General features: G+C 38.9%; 2 protein-coding genes across 4 annotated transcripts; one reads left to right on the top strand and one right to left on the bottom strand.

Annotated features, from left to right (window-relative positions):
• Positions 1-819: 819 nt before the first annotated feature.
• On the top strand, positions 820-5,296 carry gtf2h2 (general transcription factor IIH, polypeptide 2). Its single transcript, XM_051683844.1, has 15 exons — positions 820-1,183; positions 1,377-1,454; positions 1,600-1,636; positions 1,727-1,813; positions 1,914-1,964; positions 2,052-2,106; positions 2,186-2,291; positions 2,653-2,743; positions 2,854-2,941; positions 3,043-3,150; positions 3,946-4,009; positions 4,081-4,187; positions 4,268-4,370; positions 4,452-4,491; positions 4,584-5,296. The coding sequence occupies exons 1-15, from the start codon at positions 1,128-1,130 to the stop codon at positions 4,692-4,694; spliced, it is 1,182 nt and encodes a 393-aa protein (XP_051539804.1). The 5' UTR covers positions 820-1,127; the 3' UTR covers positions 4,695-5,296.
• erap1b (endoplasmic reticulum aminopeptidase 1b) lies at positions 4,904-20,459 on the bottom strand. Of its 3 annotated transcripts, none has more exons than XM_051683691.1 (19): positions 20,442-20,459; positions 19,095-19,631; positions 18,819-18,957; positions 18,564-18,698; positions 18,319-18,439; positions 17,170-17,324; positions 15,695-15,808; positions 15,420-15,551; positions 15,182-15,313; positions 14,926-15,009; positions 14,675-14,832; positions 11,169-11,248; positions 10,815-10,998; positions 10,465-10,621; positions 10,195-10,379; positions 9,870-10,031; positions 6,053-6,193; positions 5,888-5,969; positions 4,904-5,731 (listed from the first exon to the last, which is right to left on the bottom strand). In XM_051683691.1, exons 2-19 carry the CDS (start codon positions 19,592-19,594, stop codon positions 5,561-5,563), a joined length of 2,832 nt encoding a protein of 943 aa, XP_051539651.1. In that variant the 5' UTR covers positions 19,595-19,631; positions 20,442-20,459; the 3' UTR covers positions 4,904-5,560. The 3 variants fall into 3 exon arrangements, 2 of the variants coding, with proteins under 2 accessions (XP_051539651.1, XP_051539641.1); XM_051683681.1 differs by lacking the exon at positions 20,442-20,459 and adding an exon at positions 20,212-20,418; XR_007895756.1 differs by lacking the exons at positions 4,904-5,731; positions 5,888-5,969; positions 20,442-20,459 and adding exons at positions 6,424-6,644; positions 20,212-20,421 and having other exon boundaries at positions 6,060-6,193.
• Positions 20,460-21,502: the final 1,043 nt, after the last annotated feature.

Genomic DNA, 21,502 nt, shown 5'->3' with positions numbered 1-21,502 from the left:
CTGAAGCGGGTTTCGCCCAGGGCGCCATACAAGCTAGAACCGCTACTGAGTAGGACACTTAGAATTCAACATTCTTTCACGGGAATTCGGAGGATGCGTGAGGTATATCCTTCATGGGTACTCATAACCCACAATTCTTTACTTCAACGGAAATGTACAAAAAACAAAACAAAAAATGACGCCAATTTGCCCGTAAATATGAAGTTCAAACGCAAGTACTGTTAATTCCCAAGTTGAAGTACCTCAGTAGATGGGTGCAGAGTATATAATATGTATAATTATATAAATATATAATTAAAATAAAGTATTAGACTAAAAGTACACCTGTAAAATCTTTTTTTCCTCTTTACATCATTATAACTCTCCTCAAATTTACGTCATACACTCCCTTGCAGAGGGACTTTGTTCCCTTCTCTCTCTGAAAGCGCTCGCGCTTGTTAAAGAGTGGCGTGCTGTCATAGCAACCATGTCACGTTCCGTTTCCGTTTGTCCCACGAAGGCCGTCTCGTTTTAAAAGAGACTTGTTTAAAGGAGGACACTCGGTATACTTCAGCCTTCAAAGGGCGCGTCCTATCTAGCATGCAGCCTTCGAAACGTGACACAGCCAGTGTATTATAGGAACTGAGGTTGAAATATCAAAATTCCCCTAAAATACACACCTTTGGCAAAATGTATACCTTTGGCATTAACACAGCCAAAATGATCGAAAAAACAAAAATGTCCAGAAGGTCGCACAAGGGTTAAAACAACTTAGGTATTGTTGATTCATAACACAACTCGGAACTAATGTTCACACCTTGTACCCGGGGAAACATCATACTGACGTACAAGAGTTGCTTGAATGGATGAATTGTAACGAATTGCATGGTTTTATTATCATTATCACCGAGCAACTTGTATATTAAGAAGTCGTTTGAATACAGCAAGGAGACAACCGTAGTTTATTGACTGAATTTGCTGGTATAATGTTCTATTTGTGTTGTCAACCCATGTAACAGTAGTGTTTCTGCGCGAAAACCACACTGAAATCTGTTGGAAAACTTGAAAGTACAGTTTCGTATACAGTTTCCGAATACGTTGATAACTTTATCCCTATGAAAGCTTTTATTCTGTAAGAACTGTAAATCATGGATGAAGAACCAGAGAGAACCAAACGCTGGGAAGGAGGATACGAACGTACATGGTGAGAATCTTTGAAGTTAAGCTTTATTGCTTATTTTCACGTAAACATCACCATGTAACCACAGATTTCCGCTAAAATACCGTATTTATTGTTAATATAATAAAACTTTGAGGTGTCAGGAAATAATAGAACTACTGTACATGTGCAAATATACAGTGTGATCAACAGCTAATACAGTATGTGTCTTTCTCAGGGAGGTGCTGAAGGAGGATGAGTCTGGATCACTCAAGGCTACTGTTGAGGATATTCTTTTCCAGGCAAAGAGGAAAAGGTGCAAAATATAAACATCTCATTAATTGTATTACATATTGGATTGATACTCAGTTGCAGCCCTCCCTCTCCCTCTCCCTCTCTCTCCCTCTCTCTCTCTCTCTCTCTCTCTCTCTCTCTCTCTCTCTCTCTCATGCACATTTCAGAGTATTTGAGAGTCATGGACAAGTTCGACTTGGGATGGTAAGATGCATTTTACTCTCCTCTATAGTATAGCATTATCTATTGCTGTGCTACATTGATTATGATGCGCGTTATGATTTATCCCCCTAGATGCGCCACCTTTTTGTGGTTGTTGACTCATCTAGATCGATGGAAGATCAAGACCTTAAGCCCAACAGATTGACCTCCACCTTGAAGGTTAGCAGCATCACATCTAAAATGCAAAGAAAGGAGCATGATCACCTCTTCATATTAGTTTTATTGATCTGTCGAAATGTACCTTTCATGTCTCCTGCAGCTGATGGAATATTTTGTGGAGGAATACTTTGATCAGAACCCAATCAGTCAGGTAATGCTTTTCATTTGGTCTGTATCTGTCTGAGGGTGTTACTTTGCAAATGTGCTGCTTCCGCTTACTGTACTTTATTCTCTACAGATAGGAATCATTACCACCAAGAACAAAAGGGCGGAAAAACTGACTGATCTGGCAGGTTGATACTTCAGTTTTATGATTTAATGGTTTAAAAAGCTGTTACTTTAAATTACAGTGGCATTGTATATTCTTAACAGGGAATCCTAAGAAGCATATAGCAGCTCTGAAGAAGGCTGTGGACTCTGCGTGTATTGGAGAGCCATCCCTCTACAACTCTCTGAACATAGCTATGCAGACTCTGAAGTAAGATACACTGCAGCAGATGGGTTCGAGGGGTGTGGTCATGTGCACCCTGACTCATGTTTTGCATCACTTTGAAATGAATTGAATATATTCTCAGTTATCAAGCTACACAGATATCTTTAATAGTTATTCAACAATTGGCAGATATTTTTCATTCAAAGTGACAATAACTTCCAATAAAACTGGCTAATTTTATGTACAACTTGTTTTGTATCTATCACGCCAAATGTGTTGACAGTATGTTTTAGGACTCACTACATCCTTAGACTGTTGTTACAAATTACATAAATACTGAATGCATTGTTTTCATATATATATTCTTAATTTTGGTAATCATATCTCTCTCTTATGTTTCATGCAGACACATGCCTGCTCATACAAGCAGAGAGATCCTGGTTATTTTCAGCAGTCTTACCACCTGTGATCCAGCCAACATCTATGATCTTATTAAAGTGAGTTTGAATGATCTTTATGGCTTTATAATGAATCTTACTGTAATGGTCAGTAGGTTTTGAGAAATGTAGATTACTTTCAGTGATCATCTGTTTTAATGTATCAACAGACTCTGAAAGGTTTGAAAATCAGGGTGTCTGTAATTGGTCTGTCGGCAGAGGTTCGAGTGTGCACCATCCTCACAAGAGAAACAGGAGGTTGGTAGTAATATGTCTCATATTCATACACTTACGTAGTTCATCATTTGTAGACTGTTTGCATAATGTTTCTTGAATGTACTGTATGTTTGATCTAATAGGAACCTACAATGTGATACTGGATGAGAGTCACTTTAAAGAGCTGCTGACATTGCAGGTGAAGCCTCCTCCTGCCAGCTCCTCCTCAGAGTGTTCCCTTATCCGCATGGGTAATTGCACATTCTTTTTTTTTCTTCTTCCTTTATAATCATCCAGTAACTTTAAATAGTTAGATTTGATTAAATTCGATTTTAGATAGTCTTAAAGAAATAGTTCACCCCAAAATGATAATTCTCTCGATATTTACTCACTCTTATGTGTGAAAATCACTTCTTGGTTAAAAATACTTTGAGCTCCCAGACGTATTCCATTTTGATCGACTTTTTTTCAGTATCTTCAATACAAACAGGAAGTTAGATGACAAAATCAGGAAGAGCGGAATGCTGAAAAGGTCCGGGGCTTAATAAGGTGCTTTTGTCCATACCATGCAAGTCTATGGGGTTTAACACATTCAAGCTCCAAAAAGCACAATAAATCAGCATAAAGGCAATACACAAGACTCAAGTGGTTTAATCCATGTCTTCTGAAGCAATCTAATGGTTTTGGATGAGAAATAGACCGAAATATAACTGGACATCTGCAGTTTTCTTGGTGCGATCATAGAGCACACACGCTTGAGGCATGCACTAGATTATTTTGACTCAAGTCAAAATATCTTCATTTGTGTTCCACAGAAGAAAGAAAGTTATACGAGTCTGAGATGGCATAAGGGTGAGTAAATGATGAGAGAATAATTATTTTTGGGTGACCTATTCCTTTAAAGTCTTTACCATTGATGGTGTAAATCAGTCCCAAGATTTGTCCAGCTTTATGTCTGACAAACTTCCCTAAGTGATATACTGGTATATAACAATCTAATCTAATATGTATTCTAATAGAGTATGTGATTTGTATTTTGTGTTTAGGTTTTCCCCAGCACGTCATAGCTTCCATGTCAGATCAGGATGCCAAACCCTCTTTCAGCATGGCGTGAGTTCAGTTGAGAGATTAACACATTTAACATGACTTTTAAGATTTCTAATTTTATTATATATTTTTAGGCACCTGGACAGCACCTCCGATGGGCCAGGACTCACTCTTGGCGGATACTACTGCCCACAGTGCAGAGCCAAATACACTGAGCTCCCCGTGGAGTGCAAAGTGTGTGGTAGGTCCTCAGCATGTCCCTGTAATCTTCAGAGAACACCCATGTAGTCAGTTCTCATCTGTTTTTTCTCTCTGGTGCAGGTCTGACTTTAGTTTCTGCTCCTCACCTGGCCCGTTCCTTCCATCACCTCTTCCCTCTGGATGCTTTCCAGGAGACCCCACTGGAGGAGTATGAGGGAGAGAGGTGAGCTCCACACTCACTGCCAAAGGTCTTCGTCTATCTCATTTCAACTAAATTTCATGAAGTTATTTTTTGTCTTCTCAGATTCTGTGAAGCTTGCCAAGGAGAGTTAAAAGACAAAAGTGTAGGTTTTTCAAATTTTAAATCTTTTGTGTAAACCTAAATGGGGTCATTTGAAATAATACATCCAACCCATTTGCTTTCGGCTCTCCACAGGTGTTTACGTGTCCATCATGTAAGAAAGTGTTCTGTGTAGAGTGTGATCTCTTCATACATGATACCTTGCACTGCTGTCCCGGGTGCATGCACACTGATGGGATGTCCTGATGAGACCACAATTTGTACTGATGTGAACTTCAGTACAAATAAAGACTGAGAGATGAAGAAAAAAATAAATTCATCGGCATAAGATTTAGATTCTTAGGCCCAGTTTGAGCATAAAGGAGATATAAGCAAAAAAATGGCTAAAGCTTGCTGTTAACTTGCATCTTAACTGTATGTAAGGAAGTACCCTATGGGGAAAAGAGAGCATCTCACTGGACCAAATGACAAAGCGCCTTTATTCTTTTTTTTATGCTGTTTGTTTTTCAGTCTTTGGCAGTTGTTATCACTGAGTTGTAATAATAGACATAATTAACAGGACTGACATTGCTGTATTTTTACCCTATATGACGTTAATGTATTTGCCTGTGCTTAATGAACCATAAGCAAACTTGTGCATAATTACTTTAGACTAATTGCTTTAACAAATGAAAACAGTAACAAACTGTATGGCTAATTATTGCAAACTGTGTGAATGATTAATGGTAAATCAGTTTTAAGTGTTGCAGCATAACAGTTAATTTATGTATTCACAATATCTTTTTCAGTTGAGTTCATTGTAAGAGGTTACTCTCTGTGAAATAATTAAAAATGACAAAAGTGGAAAAGGCAAATCTGACAAAATAAGTAATATTCAAATGGTATTTAAACTATTCATTTGAGGTAAAAACTAAAGGTTGGAGACAGAAGAAAATAACCTTTAATTTTACCTTTAAAAAGATGTACAGCTACTCAAAAAATATTTCCCAATATTCACACATTCAGACTCACTAGTATTTTTCAAACCACTCATGATGAATTTTTGCACCATCAAGAATATTAATTTTACACAGATATGACCTGATACTGGCTAATTTTTGTGTTAAAGTGCTTCACAGCTCTGTATTTCTGTGCTGGCTATAGTGCCTGTGCAGCCAGGCCTTCAGTAGTGGAAGGTTCTTGTCCATCCAGCGAATGTTCTCTTCAATGTTCTCCACGGCCTGCTGAATACATCTCAGTTCTGCTCCAGTGTCAGACCGCAGGGAAGTAAAGAAACTGCGAACCTGACAGAAGCAGATGTATAAGCTGTATACGATGACAATGCAGAGGATATAGGGTTTGTCTGGTCTCAGGATTAAGCATAAAAATGTAAAGTCCAAATGTTTCTCCTGTCAAAATCTCGTAATGACCTGGTAAGTTCAACAAACTTTAATACCTACCTCTGCTAGCATTTCTCTGGTGGAATACTGATTGGTCACTCCTACTACCATGTGTGATATTGAGTGTGAGCCAAGATCAAACCTACAGACAAAAGTATAAAGTCATAAGGTGAGAACTTTAAATAAGTGCAAACCATAAGTAAATTAAAGAAAGGCTAGTCTCACTTCTTAATAAGGGAGTCCCAGTTCGCTTGTAAAAAGTCCCAGGCATGTTTGTAGGCCTTGGGATTCTTACTGACTGAGGTCACAACATATGGCAGATCCTGAGTCTTCATCACCTCTCCCACCAGACTCTGCTCCATCATCCTGGAAGAATGAATGGGATGACATAAAATAAATAGGGCTGTCAGGATTTAAAAAAAAATTGATTTAATTACATAAGCTGATTAATCAAGTTATTTGCAATTAATTCCATGTATGAATATTATCAGAGGCAAGTCCCCCAATAAAAATAATGCAATATAATGTGTATAATAATAAAATAAATATATTTATATAATTATAAAGAAAGAATTTAAGAACACCTGAACACCTACTTATTCATGCGATTATTTAATCAGCCAATCGTGTGGCAGCAACGCATAAAATCATGTGGATACGGGTCAGGAACTTCAGTTAATGGTCACATCGACCATCAGAATGGGGAAAAAATTTGATCTCGGTGATTTGGACCGTGGCATGATTGTTGGTGCCAGATGGGCTGGTTTGAGTATTTCTGTATCTGCTGATCTCCTGGGATTTTCACGCACAACAGTCTCTAGAGTGTATACAGAATGGTGCGAAAAACAAAAAACATCCAGTGAGCTGTAGTTCTGTGGACAGAAACGAATGTAAGCCTAAGTAGATGGTAGAAACCATTGGTGCCAAGCGCAGCCCAGACTGGTTCGAGTTAACAGAAAGTCTATAGTGAGCAGAATAGCATCTCAGAATGCACAACACGTCGAAACTCGAGGCGAATGGACTACAACAGTAGAAGACCACGTCGGGCACCATAGTGTTCCTAATATAGTGCTCGGAGAGTGTATGTCATAAATATAATGATTTAGATAATTCAAATACATTACATTATTGTGGCAGACAAGTACAGGTGCATCTCGCGACTCCAGGGGTGAGTTTCAAACTCTGTTTAACTTGACACAACGTCCTATAAACGCTGCGTTTATGACGAGAGGCAACCAAAGTGAGATGCTCCAAAAGGGTCTGTCTGATGCATGTGTGCATAGTCACTGGGACAGATTGACGAATTCAATTGCAAAGTGGATAAATGATAGGCTTAAGTTCAATGATATGGAAATAAATAAAAGATTGCCTTCTAAAACCACTTTTTGTATTCCCTAATCAATGCTGTACAGGTGCATCTCAATAAATTAGAATGTCGTGGAAAAGTTCATTTATTTCAGTAATTCAACTCAAATTGTGAAACTCGTGTATTAAATAAATTCAATGCACACAGACTGAAGTAGTTTAAGTCTTTGGTTCTTTTAATTGTGATGATTTTGGCTCAAATTTAACAAAAACCCACCAATTCACTATCTCAAAAAATTAGAATATGGTGACATGCCAATCAGCTAATCAACTCAAAACACCTGCAAAGGTTTCCTGAGCCTTCAAAATGGTCTCTCAGTTTGGTTCACTAGGCTACACAATCATGGGGAAGACTGCTGATCTGACAGTTGTCCAGAAGACAATCATTGACACACTTCACAAGGAGGGTAAGCCACAAACATTCATTGCCAAAGAAGCTGGCTGTTCACAGAGTGCTGTATCCAAGCATGTTAACAGAAAGTTGAGTGGAAGGAAAAAGTGTGGAAGAAAAAGATGCACAACCAACCGAGAGAACTGCAGCCTTATGAGGATTGTCAAGCAAAATCGATTCAAGAATTTGGGTGAACTTCACAAGGAATGGACTGAGGCTGGGGTCAAGGCATCAAGAGCCACCACACACAGACGTGTCAAGGAATTTGGCTACAGTTGTCGTATTCTTCTTGTTAAGCCACTCCTGAACCACAGACAACGTCAGAGGCGTCTTACCTGGGCTAAGGAGTAGAAGAACTGGACTGTTGCTCAGTGGTCCAAAGTCCTCTTTTCAGATGAGGGCAAGTTTTGTATTTCATTTGGAAACCAAGGTCCTAGAGTCTGGAGGAAGGGTGGAGAAGGTCATAGCCCAAGTTGCTTGAAGTCCAGTGTTAAGTTTCCACAGTCTGTGACGATTTGGGGTGCAATGTCATCTGCTGGTGTTGGTCCATTGTGTTTTTTGAAAACCAAAGTCACTGCACTCGTTTACCAAGAAAGTTTGGAGCACTTCATGCTTCCTTCTGCTGAAAGATGCTGATTTCATTTTCCAGCAGGATTTGGCACCTGCCCACACTGCCAAAAGCACCAAAAGTTGGTTAAATGACCATGGTGTTGGTGTGCTTGACTGGCCAGCAAACTCACCAGACCTGAACCCCATAGAGAATCTATGGGGTATTGTCAAGAGGAAAATGAGAAACAAGAGACCAAAAAATGCAGATAAGCTGAAGGCCACTGTCAAAGAAACCTGGGCTTCCATACCACCTCAGCAGTGCCACAAACTGATCACCTCCATGCCACGCCGAATTGAGGCAGTAATTAAAGCAAAAGGAGCCCCTACCAAGTATTGAGTACATATACAGTAAATGAACATACTTTCCAGAAGGCCAACAATTCACTAAAAATGTTTTTTTTATTGGTCTTATGATGTATTCTAATTTTTTGAGATAGTGAATTGGTGGGTTTTTGTTAAATGTGAGCAAAATCATCACAATTAAAAGAACCAAAAGACTTAAACTACTTCAGTCTGTGTGCATTGAATTTATTTAATACACGAGTTTCACAATTTGAGTTGAATTACTGAAATAAATGAACTTTTCCACGACATTCTAATTTATTGAGATGCACCTGTACAGCATTGATTAGGGAATACAAAAAGTGGTTTTAGAAGGCAATCTTTTATTTATTTCCATATCATTGAACTTAAGCCTATCATTTATCCACTTTGCAATTGAATTCGTCAATCTGTCCCAGTGACTATGCACACATGCATCAGACAGACCCTTTTGGAGCATCTCACTTTGGTTGCCTCGCGTCATAAACGCAGCGTTTATAGGACGTTGTGTCAAGTTAAACAGAGTTTGAAACTCACCCCTGGAGTCGCGAGTTCAAATCCATGGTGTGCTGAGTAACCCCAGCCAGGTCTCCTAAGCAACCAAATTGGCCCGGTTGCTAGGGAGGGTAGAGTCAAATGGGGTAACCTCCTCATGGTCGCGATTAGTGGTTCTCGCTCTCAATGGGGCGTGTGGTAAGTTGCGCGTGGATCACGGAGAGTAGCATGAGCCTCCACATGCGGAGTCTCCGCAGTGTCATGCACAACGAGCCACGTGATAAGATGTGCAGATTGACGGTCTCAGAAGCGGAGGCAACTGAGACTTGTCCTCCGCCACCCAGATTGAGTAACCACACCACCATGAGGACCTACTAAGTAGTGGGAATTGGGCATTCCATATTGGGAGAAAAGGGGATAAAAAAAAATAAATAAAAGAAACATGGTATGAAACTTAGAAAAACACGTCTCGATATCCCTGCATTCTGAGTTAAGCTCCGTCCTGCTGTGTTTGAATGCAAGAACGCATCCTCATCTTGTGCCGTCTGCTGTCAGTAAAGCGTGATTTGTTGCCTGTACAGCTGTGCGTTAGCTGTAGCTGAGGCTGCGCTTACTGCCTCCTGCTGACTGAGACTTGTAAAAATATAAAGGTGGCACCTCAAGCTTGAATTGCTACAGTGGTATAAACATTCCTTATAACGGTCCAGAGGTGCGATTAATTGCGTAATGTTTTTAACGCGTCATTTTGAATTTAGGCCTAATTAATCGCACTGAATTAGCACGTTTAATCAACAGCCCTAAAGATATTTGATTTATTCTTACATAAATCTCTTTTTCTGGATGTATAGTAGAATGTCTCACCATTTTAACTTGTGCTCAAGAGGACTGGTCGTGAGTGCCATCTTGATCCTGCTCTTCACTGAGACGTACATGGACTCCTTGTACTTCTCAAACAGGAAGTCCCACCCCTCTTCAGTTTGGGCACCAACAGAAAACACAGCCATAGTGACATCACTGGGAAGACTATAGGTAGGAATGACAAAAATAGTGTAGAAATAATTGGTGAAAAACAGGTAAAATGAAATCTGTATTAACGTGTCTATATTTTTTTATAACCAGCTTAATAATAACATTATTAAGTAATGAGTACCAGCAGGTGTTCTGCTTGAGTAAAACTGTTTCTGACCTCATATTCCCATCTGAATCCCTCCACTGTTTGAAGAGCCGGGTAGCGGTGCTTACACAGGGAGGATGACCCCGCACACAGGCAAAGAGGAGGAGGTAGCTCCGCAACATCCTTTGAGACACAGAGCCATCATCAGTCCATATCTGCTGGTCTATGAGCTTCCTGAACAACTGTAGGATGTAACCCTGGACCACATGAGAGAATAAAGATCAATTTAAGATTTACCTTAATGAATTACTCATCATGAGAGAGTATATGTGGCTCACTGACCTTCATCTGGTTCTCCAGCTCCACCATGTCCCTCTTCTCCATCAGTTTGTAGAGAGGCACAAGCTCACTTAAGCCCTGTGTCACTGGCATAATCTCAGTTTCCTTGCTCAGATACAGGGAGAGGTCTAGAGCTTTATCCAATGGCAGCTTACCAACACTGCCCAGAACAGAAGATGGGAAGATGTTTTTAAATTTTACAGGACATGAATATTTGTGAACATTTTTACTGTATGAGCTACTTTTACTTGCTTGTTTGTTGACTCTGTCTGTCTGCATAATCTTGGTACATGGTCCTGATACATTTGTTTTTTCCCACTGGCTAATAAGAACCCACATGACTGAGGACTGACCTGACCAGCTGGAAGGCGTTATTGATGAGGCTGGTGCGATCATTGCTGCTGAGCGCTGTGTGATTGCGTTTGAGCAGTGTGATGAGGTGATCCCAGCCTGAGCCCTCATAGTGTACGATGTAATATCCACTCATGTCCACATTAAACTTTATCCAGTCTACCTCTTCTGGCAGATACAGCACATCTATATAACAGTTAACGCAGTTCTCTTATTTTTTTTTATGCTACATTGTTCTATGTTAACTTGTGTTGCCCTTATTCTGGAAGCAGTCCTTGTGTTCTTTCCAAGTCATGTCTCTCCGGAGTTTTAAATCATTGTTTGTACCTGAAAAATGAACAAATATTACTACACACCTGTTTTGGTCTTAAGCAGGAAGCGGTGCACTGTGGTTGACTCGCTGGTGATGTAGGTCAATGGAACGTGCCACAGGAAGCTATAAACAACAAAAGATTATGAAACATTTCAAAATCCAACCAAATCCTTAACCAAATGTACAAAATAAAAAAGTTTAAGGAAAAGTTCACCTAAAAATGTAAACTAATTTTACTCACCCTCATGCCATCCCAGATGTGTATGACTTTCTTTCTTCTGCTGAACACAAATGAAGGTTTTTAGAAGAATATATCTTCTGTAGGTCCATACATTTCAAGTGAATAGTGACCAAAACTTTGAAGCATCATAAAGCACATAAAGGCAGCATAAAAGTAATCCATACGACTCCAGTGGTTAAAGTCATGTCTAATTGGTTTTGGGTGAGAACAGACCAAAATATAATTTTTTTTTTTTTCATTATAAATCGACTTCAGCAGTCTCCTTAACGATCATGAGTTCAAGCTTGATTACACTTCCTAGCACCATCTAGCATTAGGGGCCCTATTTTAAGAGCGCTAGCACTAAGCACAGTGCTATGCCATAAGTCATAAGCACAAAGTCAATGAGCATGGCCATGAAGTTTTGGTATTTTCTTGCAAATATGCACTAAATCTAGATGCAAGTGGGATTTGCAAAAATCGCACGTGCAATGTGGTAATAGGCTGGCTCAAGTGCAATTTAATTCAGAGGTTCTTCTCCAGATATTCCATTCCAAAGACAAAAACAGCACATTCATGAGAAGTTGGTAGTGTAAATGGACTGTATGTAATGAATTAGAATAATAGAAATATGGACACGCTCCTTTTTTATGCTGGGAAAATGTGATTCTCGTCAGGATTTGGATGTACTGTACGCACTGTCCGCTGGAGTCACAATTTCAAATCCAGGGTGTGCTGAGTGAATCCAGCCAGGTCTCCTAAGCAACCAAATTGGCCTGGTTGCTAGGGAGGGTAGAGTCACATGGGGTAACCTCCTCATGGTCGCTATAATGTGGTTCTCGCTCTCGGTGGGACGCGTGGTGAGTTGTGCGTGGAGAATAGCGTGAAACCTCCACGCGCTGTCTCCGCGGTAATGCGCTCAACAAGCCACGTGATAAGATGCGCGGACTGACGGTCTCAGATGCGGAGGCAACTGAGATTCGTCCTCTGCCACCCGGATTGAGGCGAGTCACTACGCCACCACGAGGACCTAGAGCGCATTGGGAATTGGGCATTTAAAATTGTGGAGAAAAATAATAATAATAATAATAATAATTTTCATCTACTGACACACAAATCATAGATGGTATTAACAGTGATTGTATCACCACACACTTCACACAATTGACACCGGTCAATTTTGATTTTGAACAATTCATTTCTTGAAACACGAAAAAATTTCAATCAAAAATATTTCAAAAATTCAAATTACACTTCAATGAAAATATAATAAAAAAAATAAGGAAATGGCAAAAAAAACATATACCAAATCCAAACATTTTATCCTCAAACTTCTTTCACCGGCACCTTTTTCAATGACTTAAAAATTACTCTACAACAACAGGTAGAAAAATTCCAATACAAATTAGATCATAAATACAATAACAAATATAAACATAATAATAATAACTGAAAAATAAACCATGACCTATAGTAAGTTTAATGCAATAAAATAAATCTCATACATTTTTGTTTCATAAAATGGCTATACAACTCTGATTGTCAGGAAAATAATTTGATGTTCCACTATACAGGTGCATCTCAATAAATTAGAATGTCGTGGAAAAGTTCATTTATTTCAGTAATTCAACTCAAATTGTGAAACTCGTGTATTAAATAAATTCAATGCACACAGACTGAAGTAGTTTAAGTCTTTGGTTCTTTTAATTGTGATGATTTTGGCTCAAATTTAACAAAAACCCACCAATTCACTATCTCAAAAAATTAGAATATGGTGACATGCCAATCAGCTAATCAACTCAAAACACCTGCAAAGGTTTCCTGAGCCTTCAAAATGGTCTCTCAGTTTGGTTCACTAGGCTACACAATCATGGGGAAGACTGCTGATCTGACAGTTGTCCAGAAGACAATCATTGACACACTTCACAAGGAGGGTAAGCCACAAACATTCATTGCCAAAGAAGCTGGCTGTTCACAGAGTGCTGTATCCAAGCATGTTAACAGAAAGTTGAGTGGAAGGAAAAAGTGTGGAAGAAAAAGATGCACAACCAACCGAGAGAACTGCAGCCTTATGAGGATTGTCAAGCAAAATCGATTCAAGAATTTGGGTGAACTTCACAAGGAATGGACTGAGGCTGGGGTCAAGGCATCAAGAGCCACCACACACAGACGTGTCAAGGAATTTGGCTACAGTTGTCGTATTCTTCTTGTTAAGCCACTCCTGAACCACAGACAACGTCAGAGGCGTCTTACCTGGGCTAAGGAGTAGAAGAACTGGACTGTTGCTCAGTGGTCCAAAGTCCTCTTTTCAGATGAGGGCAAGTTTTGTATTTCATTTGGAAACCAAGGTCCTAGAGTCTGGAGGAAGGGTGGAGAAGGTTCCTTGAAGGCTCAGGAAACCTTTGCAGGTGTTTTGAGTTGATTAGCTGATTGGCATGTCACCATATTCTAATTTTTTGAGATAGTGAATTGGTGGGTTTTTGTTAAATGTGAGCCAAAATCATCACAATTAAAAGAACCAAAGACTTAAACTACTTCAGTCTGTGTGCATTGAATTTATTTAATACACGAGTTTCACAATTTGAGTTGAATTACTGAAATAAATGAACTTTTCCACGACATTCTAATTTATTGAGATGCACCTGTATGTTCAAAGTTTGGACAAAAACTTTATTACCACCTTCTGATGGAATATCCAAACTGCAAATTTAGGAACTGAATTTAGACTGCGCTGAAAACAGACCTGCTTTTAAAACGTTTTAGCGCAATGACCTATTTATCATGAAAATAGCAAACTGAGCTTTATGCCACTTCATTTACATTCAATACACCCACAGTTAGCGCAAACACTCCTACCTACGCCCACTTGCACTTGCACGAAAATTGCAGTTAGAATTAGCACTCTAATGAAAACGGCATAAGACGTTGCGCACTGTCATCGAGCGTAACGCTGCGCTTTGCGCACTCACTAAGAGACTGCAATGGCAAGTTAAATTTTGATCTGTTTTCACCCAAAACTGACTGGATCACTTCTGAAGACAGATTTAACCACAGGAGTTTTATGGGTTACTTTTATGATGCCTTTGTGTTTTTTGGACTTTCATAGTTTTGGTCACCATTCGCTTGCATTGTATGGACCTACAGAGCTGAAATATTCTTCTAAAAAACATTGTGTTCTGGAGAAGACAAAGTCATACACATCTGGGATGTCATGAGGGTGAATAAATGAGTATTTTCATTTTTGGGTGAACTATTCTTTTAAGAGCACAATCTACATAAATTAGTAAAAAAAAAAAAAAAAAAGCATGACATAGATATTCAATATTAACCCGGAAGTTTGCGAGGGGTCGTCACTCTTGAGGTAACGCTCCTGACTAAGTCTGACTTCTCGACCATGGACCTCCACTGTGATAAGTGGAAAGCCCTCCTGCAAAGTCCATGTCTCCATCATAGCCTTAACATCCAGCTCATCCTCAGAGTGCCATTTCTGAGAGACACAGTATCAGTATTACAAGAACATTTGCTATTACTATTAAAACAGTTTACTAAGACCTATCATGTAGCAAACTAAATAACTCACAGAGGATCCAGAGTGTCTAGAGGAGCTTCGGCAATACCCATCACCCTTCAGTCTGCCCTCATCCAGACCATCAGACTCACAAACCTTTAAGAGAGAAAAAGAAAAACTGGTTAACATACAACAGTCACTACACATGGAGTAAAGAGATTTGTTAACAGCTTTCATCATCCTGAGACATTTTGCAAAGGTTTATCCTGTATTTGTATGGCATTATAAACAAGTTCAAACTGTTTATTGTTGAAAAGTTTGTACTCACATTGGTCAGACTTTCCCACAGGTGACTATTGACTGTGTTCTGGTAACTGTAACGTTTCAGGTATCTGACAATCCCCAATTTAAAGGCCTCTGGGGTCAGAAACTCCCTCAGCATGTTCAGAATACAAGCCCCCTGAAAGGACATTTACAACTTTAACACTTTTTAAAAAGTGTTATGACAGCAAGAAATACATCTGCAGGATTTGGTGTAAGAACTATTTCATGGGCTTATTATGCACCTTATCATAGGATACATCATCAAACATTTCCTGTATCTCAGCGGGATTCTCGACAGGGGTGGACACTGGGTGAGAGGAGCTTAAAGAGTCTACCTCCATGGCCTCAAAACACTTCCCCAGGAAATAATCCTCCTGTAGCACAAATATGACATTAGCACAAATTTCCAACCAACTGATCCTGAATGCTGGCAAAATTGTAATTTTATCATCAGTAGGATTGCCATAAGTAATAGTCCATCCAAGGCACACCAATTTTACAAAATAAAAGGACTTACAACTTGCAGTTCAGGATTGGTGATGTTGACAGACACAAACTCCATGAATTTGGCAAAACCTTCATTCAGCCATAGATCATTCCACCACTGCATGGTCACCAGGTTACCAAACCACTGACAACAGACAGAAGAATGAACAATTAAAAAATTATAGTTTTTACAATTCATATTTCCATGCATAGTTATGATAGGGGTATGAACCATAGCAACAGGCAGTGCTGGGTAGTAACAGATTACATGTAATCTGATTTAATGTAATTTAATCTAATTACGAATACTTGATTTTTGTAAGATTACAAAAGGTTTGCACACACAGCAGCATTTGCACACACAGAACTGACCGATACTAGCCACAAGCCATAATTACACTGAAGATCGAGCGGTAATCCACACATACTGTAAATGCCAAATCGATTGCATTAGTGCTGTAAAGTTAGTTTTAGTTTTGAAAATTGCTTTTGCACTCAACAAATTTTTTTTTTTACATGAATGCACTTTTGTGGCAACTTTTGGTATAACTGGTATATATATATATATATATATATATATATATATATATATATATATATATATTATATATCTGGTCTGATCTGTTACAATACATGGATGGTGTTTGTAATGCCAAAATTGCTGGAGTAAGAACATTTTAAGGGCTTTCATTTCTTTCACTCAAATAACAAGTAAAACACACACACACACACACACACACACACACACACAATTACAGCAATTCTCATATTTTGATCCATTAAGTAAGGTTTATTTAATGCATTTAAGAAAAAAAAAAAAAAGTTTTAATCCCCTTTTCTCCCCAATTTTAGAATGCCCAATTCCCACTACTTACTAGGTCCTCGTGGTGGTGCGGTTACTTACCTCAATCTGGGTGGCGGAGGACAAGTCCCAGTTGCCTCCGCTTGTGAGACCGTCAATCCGTGCATCTTATCACGTGGCTTGCTGTGCATGACACCGCGGAATCTCACAGCATTTGGAGGCTCATGCTACTCTCCGCGATCCACGCACAATTTACCACGCGCCCCATTGAGAGAGCGAGAACTACTTAATCACCTCCACGAGGAGGTTACCCCATGTGACTCTCAATTTTGTTGCTTAAGAGACCTGGCTGGAGTCACTCAGCACACCCTGGATTCGAACTCACGTCAATACTCGCTGAGCTACCCACGCCCCAAAGCATTTAAGCAACATTATATCAAAATGATACAAGCTTATCCTACTCAAATGTATGTGACATCAAATAAATAAGAACTAGCTCAGAAGTAATCCAAAAGTAATCTAAAATAAATCAGTTACTGACTATAATTTGTTTATTACTGATTTAATTCAGTAATCAGAATCAGATTACAAATCAGAAGTAATCTACCCAGCAGTGGCAACAGCCAGGTACTGTAATTTACTTCAAGTCTCAATAGCATACATCCCATGATGTCATAGGCAGTTAAATTATGTTGTAAATGAACCTGATGTGCCAGTTCATGAGCGATGATCATAGTGATGCCCAGCTTGTCAGAAGCAGATGACTTGTGTGGATCAAAAAGTAGCCCTGATTCTCGGTAGGTGGTCAGACCCCAATTCTCCATCGCTCCAGACTGGAAGTCTGGGATGGCAGCAAGATCTATGGAGTAGATTATATTAATACAATAACATAAAGGGACAATCAAAGGTCATTTTGGCTAATTATTTTTTTAAGATATATGTTTTCAAATAGGTTCACTGCATTTTTACCAACAGCTAAATTACTAGCTTTAAAGGACTACTTAAAGGAATAGTTCACCCAAAAATGAAAATTCTCTCATCATTTACACACACTCATGCCATCCCAGATGTGTATGACCTTCTTTTACTCTGCTGAACACAAATGAAGATTTTTAGAAGAATATTTCAGCTCTGTTGGTCCATTCAATGCAAGTGAATGGTGACCAAAACTTTGAAGGTCCAAAAAGCACATACAGGCAGCATAAAAGTAATCCATCCAACTCCAGTGGTTAAATCAATATCTTCAGAAATGACATGATAAGTGTGGGTAAGAAACAGATGAATATTTAAGTCCTTTTTAACTATAAATTCTCCTCCCTGGCCAATGGAACCATACCTTCCATATGCATGAAGAATGTGAATGTGAACTGCCAAAAACAAAAGTGGAATGTGGAAGTGAAAGTGTAGATTTATTAAAAAAATTACTTAAATATTGATCTGTTTCTCACCCACACCTATCATATGTCTTCTAAATACATGGATTTAACTACTGGAGTCGTATGGTTTAATGCAGACTTTATGTGCTTTTTGGAGCTTCAAAGTTCAGGTCACCATTCCCTTGCATTGAATGGTCCAACAGAGCCAAGATATTTTTCTAAAAATCTTTGTTTTGTTTGGGATGGCATGAGGGTGAGTAAATGATGAGAGAATTTTCATTTTTGGGTGAACTATTCCTTTAAAAATTTTCATCTAGCATCTAGGGCTTTGTTCTTGTAAGGAAAATACAACATTCTAAGATTTTAAGGGATTTCCATCATCAGTAATTTGCCCAAATGATAAAAAAAATTAAAAAAATTTATATATGCTCTGATGCATGTTATGTAGTTGAGACAAAAGTGCAAATGTTTAGCTACCCTGTTTAGGCAGAGGGTAGGGAATGTCGAAGTAGTCATCATAGAAGTCAAGCAGCCTAACTGCAGCATCCAGGGCAAACTCTGCCTGATCAATCTTCTCTGGCACAGCATACACTGAAATCTGAATTTACAACAACTATAAATATAAGTTGATATTGTGATAAGTTGCATCACACAATAAAATACATGGGAATATATATATATATATTTTAAATGGGACTGACTGAGACAGATCACATGCTAACCTGGACTCCATGCAAACTGGTCTTGCTGATAGAGAGAAAGTCAGAGACGATGAAGGCCACCAGATATGTGCTCATCTTCACACTCATGTCAAACTGGTCCTCAAACAGACCATCTGGCAGATCTAATGTTCTCAACTGGAACAAAGACAAGAGTAGGCTAAATCAGTGTTTTCCCCATGGCAGATAAATATAGCACTATAGCAATAAATATAGCAATAATAGCACTATAGACATTACAGGATCTCAGAAAAGCACCTTGGGCATGTTTGAGAGGGCAATATGCTTGGCTTCTCTGCGAATCTGTACGGAGAAGTTGGCTTTGAAGGCAGGCTCATCAAAACAGGGGAAGGCTGCTCGAGCACTAGTCGGCTCAAACTGTGTGGAAGCCACAACCCTGAGAAAGTGAACATCACAACAGATATTATTTCCACTAAAGTGTACAACACTTCAGAGCCACTTGGAGAGATACTGACTAAAAATTTTATATACCCAAGTTAAGACTTGCACATTCGTGTTCATAAGGTTTCTCACCTGACATCTCCTTTGGCGCTGCGGTATGTGCTTTTGTAAAATCCATGGAAGCTCTCAGACAGGTTGGAAGCAAACTCAAGCTCAACCAAATACACATTACCTCTCTTCAGCAACACGTGATCAGATGTAAGAGCAATCTGCTGGTAGTAAGGGTACTCTAGCACCTTTAGGACCTGAACCTGACCCCCGTCTGAACCAAGCAGGCCCGCTTTGGAGATCTGAAGATCTTTGCTGTGCAGTATGATAGTCTTGGTGTCTTGATGGACCTCAATCTGGATCTGCACCAAGCCAGTAAAGTCTAAATTTGTGAGGTTGGGGTGGATACGCAGATTGTAATGAAGGGGAGATACTGTGTCTGGAAGCCTCATTTTGTTCCATGGAAAAGGCTCGCCATTGGACGCTGTGGGGAATGAAGTGGGCTCTCCATTCACTTGAGTGACTGCAGCCCACAAGTGAGTGGGCAGGATTAAGAGATTCACAAGCAGAGCAAAGTGAAGCATGGTTTTCTGCGCTCCTGTTCGCTACTACTTGAGAACTCTGTAAAGAAGAGTGCAAACAGCAGTGTAAAATCAAACTGGCAAACATGTTATAATCTATCTCTCTCTCTCAAAAGAGAGAAAGATATACTTTAAATTAAGACAAAAAAAAAAAAAAAAATAGAATAAAATATTAAGGAAACGAATCGCACAATCGCGATGACACTGCATTTATGATGACGGTTAAGGGGTCGTTCACACCAAACTCGTTTTTTGCGCTAGATGCAGCGCAACAGAACGCAGGTGTCTCGAGACACGTTTTTAAGGCTGAAGACGTTTTACCCCGACAAGTTTCTAAAAAACAAAAAACGCGGCGCTCCTGCACAAGACACAGAACACGCAAGAACGTGTTCGGTGTGAACGGCCCCTAAATAGGTCATTTGAATCGTGTTATTGATCACATTGTTTGTCAGATAAATAATATATTATACATTCGCTGCCTAGATTGTGTGCTTAGTGCTTCAACTGAAACAGCATCGAGAAGCGTGTGAAATGTGAATACCTCAACGTCAACAACATATTGCCACGTGCACGAAAAAAAAAAAAAGACTAATCTAATGTTTATATCATAAAACACTTACTATTACTATTTCAGTTCAAATCCGCGTTCTGATGAAAAAGTAATCCAGATGGGGGTTCAACAAAACAGAGCGCTGAATAAATCAAAGTGAAAGTGAAAATAAAATTCTCCAACATTTGCATCATGGGAAGTAGCTATTTTTGTTTTATTTTAACCCTCAGGCAACAAACTACCTTTTTGGACCGCACACCGCCCCTTTAATTATTTTATTTTAATAAAAATAAAAATCACCTGACATGTCTGTGTTCAATGAAATGAGGGGCTGAAGTGGGTGTGGCCTTTTGTTCTGGGGGTGGAGCAGTCCTTTTAGGAAGAAAAGCCGCATGGGACACAATGCCACTAATTGGTAAAATGGACGGACGGACGGACGGATGGACACATTTGATTATGGATATATTATCAGGGTTCCCCAAGCTCCCAAAAAATGGGGTGAAATATTTTTTCCCCCCAAAATAAAAATTCATGCATAGAGGGTTAAATTGGTTAAGGGGACTAATTAACTGAGTAACTGCAATGTTAAACTGGACATTGTTTTAAGTATATATATATATATATATATATATATATATATATATATATATATATATATATATATATATATATATAAAATATTAAATATGTACAAAGTAACTCTGTAAACACATAAAACAAGCAATAATAGATGTGAAGTTGTATACAATGTGCGAGCATGATGTAATGCTGGTTGCCAGATCCTTCTCTTTCCCTAATCTGTTACAGAAACTGCTAAAGCAGGTTTCAGAATACTGTGATTCTATGGAAATTCCACATGAAAGATCCTTTGCATGACAACTAAAAGTGTAAGACAAAAGCAGTCCCATTTTTTTTTTTTTTTTTTTTTTTTTTTGGTCATATTATCACACAAAACTAGAGGACCAGAATGGGATTTTAGGCACCATACAAAGTTTTGGGTCTTTATATTTGTCTGAGTAATAGTGGAACAATGTTGCTTTTTTTGTGGTCGTCGTAATACCTGATTGTCAAAGCTTTTAAACTCAGTCACATTTATAAATTGTGCATTCACATGGATGTGTGAATGTTGTCCATGTATTTTTACAGCTACAGTGTGTGTGTGAAGGGAGATAATGTCCACATGACAGTTCAAATCAATGAGTAAACTTTATGGCCTAGTTAAATCTTCCTTATCAGTAATAGTAATTTTGAATGAGCAGTATGAATTTTGACCCTATCACAAAACATTTACTTCAATCCCAATAATCTTGATACTATGGTCATAACATTTATTTCACAATTTCCTGCCCACCACTCTCCTC

The sequence above is a fragment of the Myxocyprinus asiaticus genome, chromosome 4 (genome assembly GCF_019703515.2).
Source record: "Myxocyprinus asiaticus isolate MX2 ecotype Aquarium Trade chromosome 4, UBuf_Myxa_2, whole genome shotgun sequence".
NCBI classification, from domain to species: Eukaryota; Metazoa; Chordata; class Actinopteri; order Cypriniformes; family Catostomidae; genus Myxocyprinus; species Myxocyprinus asiaticus.
Note: the sequence above shows the minus strand (reverse complement) of the source record. Positions and strands in the feature narration are given on the sequence as shown.

Bases quoted from the DNA above. Each gene is read 5' to 3' on its own strand.
- gtf2h2 (XM_051683844.1), top strand. From the start codon at position 1,128: ATGGATGAAGAACCAGAGAGAACCAAACGCTGGGAAGGAGGATACGAA. The intron at 1,184-1,376 runs GTGAGAATCTTT...TGTCTTTCTCAG, and splicing joins GGAGGATACGAACGTACATG to GGAGGTGCTGAAGGAGGATG. The intron at 4,188-4,267 runs GTAGGTCCTCAG...TCTCTGGTGCAG, and splicing joins CGTGGAGTGCAAAGTGTGTG to GTCTGACTTTAGTTTCTGCT.
- erap1b (XM_051683691.1), bottom strand. From the start codon at position 19,594: ATGCTTCACTTTGCTCTGCTTGTGAATCTCTTAATCCTGCCCACTCAC. The intron at 18,958-19,094 runs GTGAGAAACCTT...TCACTTTCTCAG, and splicing joins AGCGCCAAAGGAGATGTCAG to GGTTGTGGCTTCCACACAGT. The intron at 15,010-15,181 runs GTGAGTACAAAC...TCTCTCTTAAAG, and splicing joins TGTGGGAAAGTCTGACCAAT to GTTTGTGAGTCTGATGGTCT.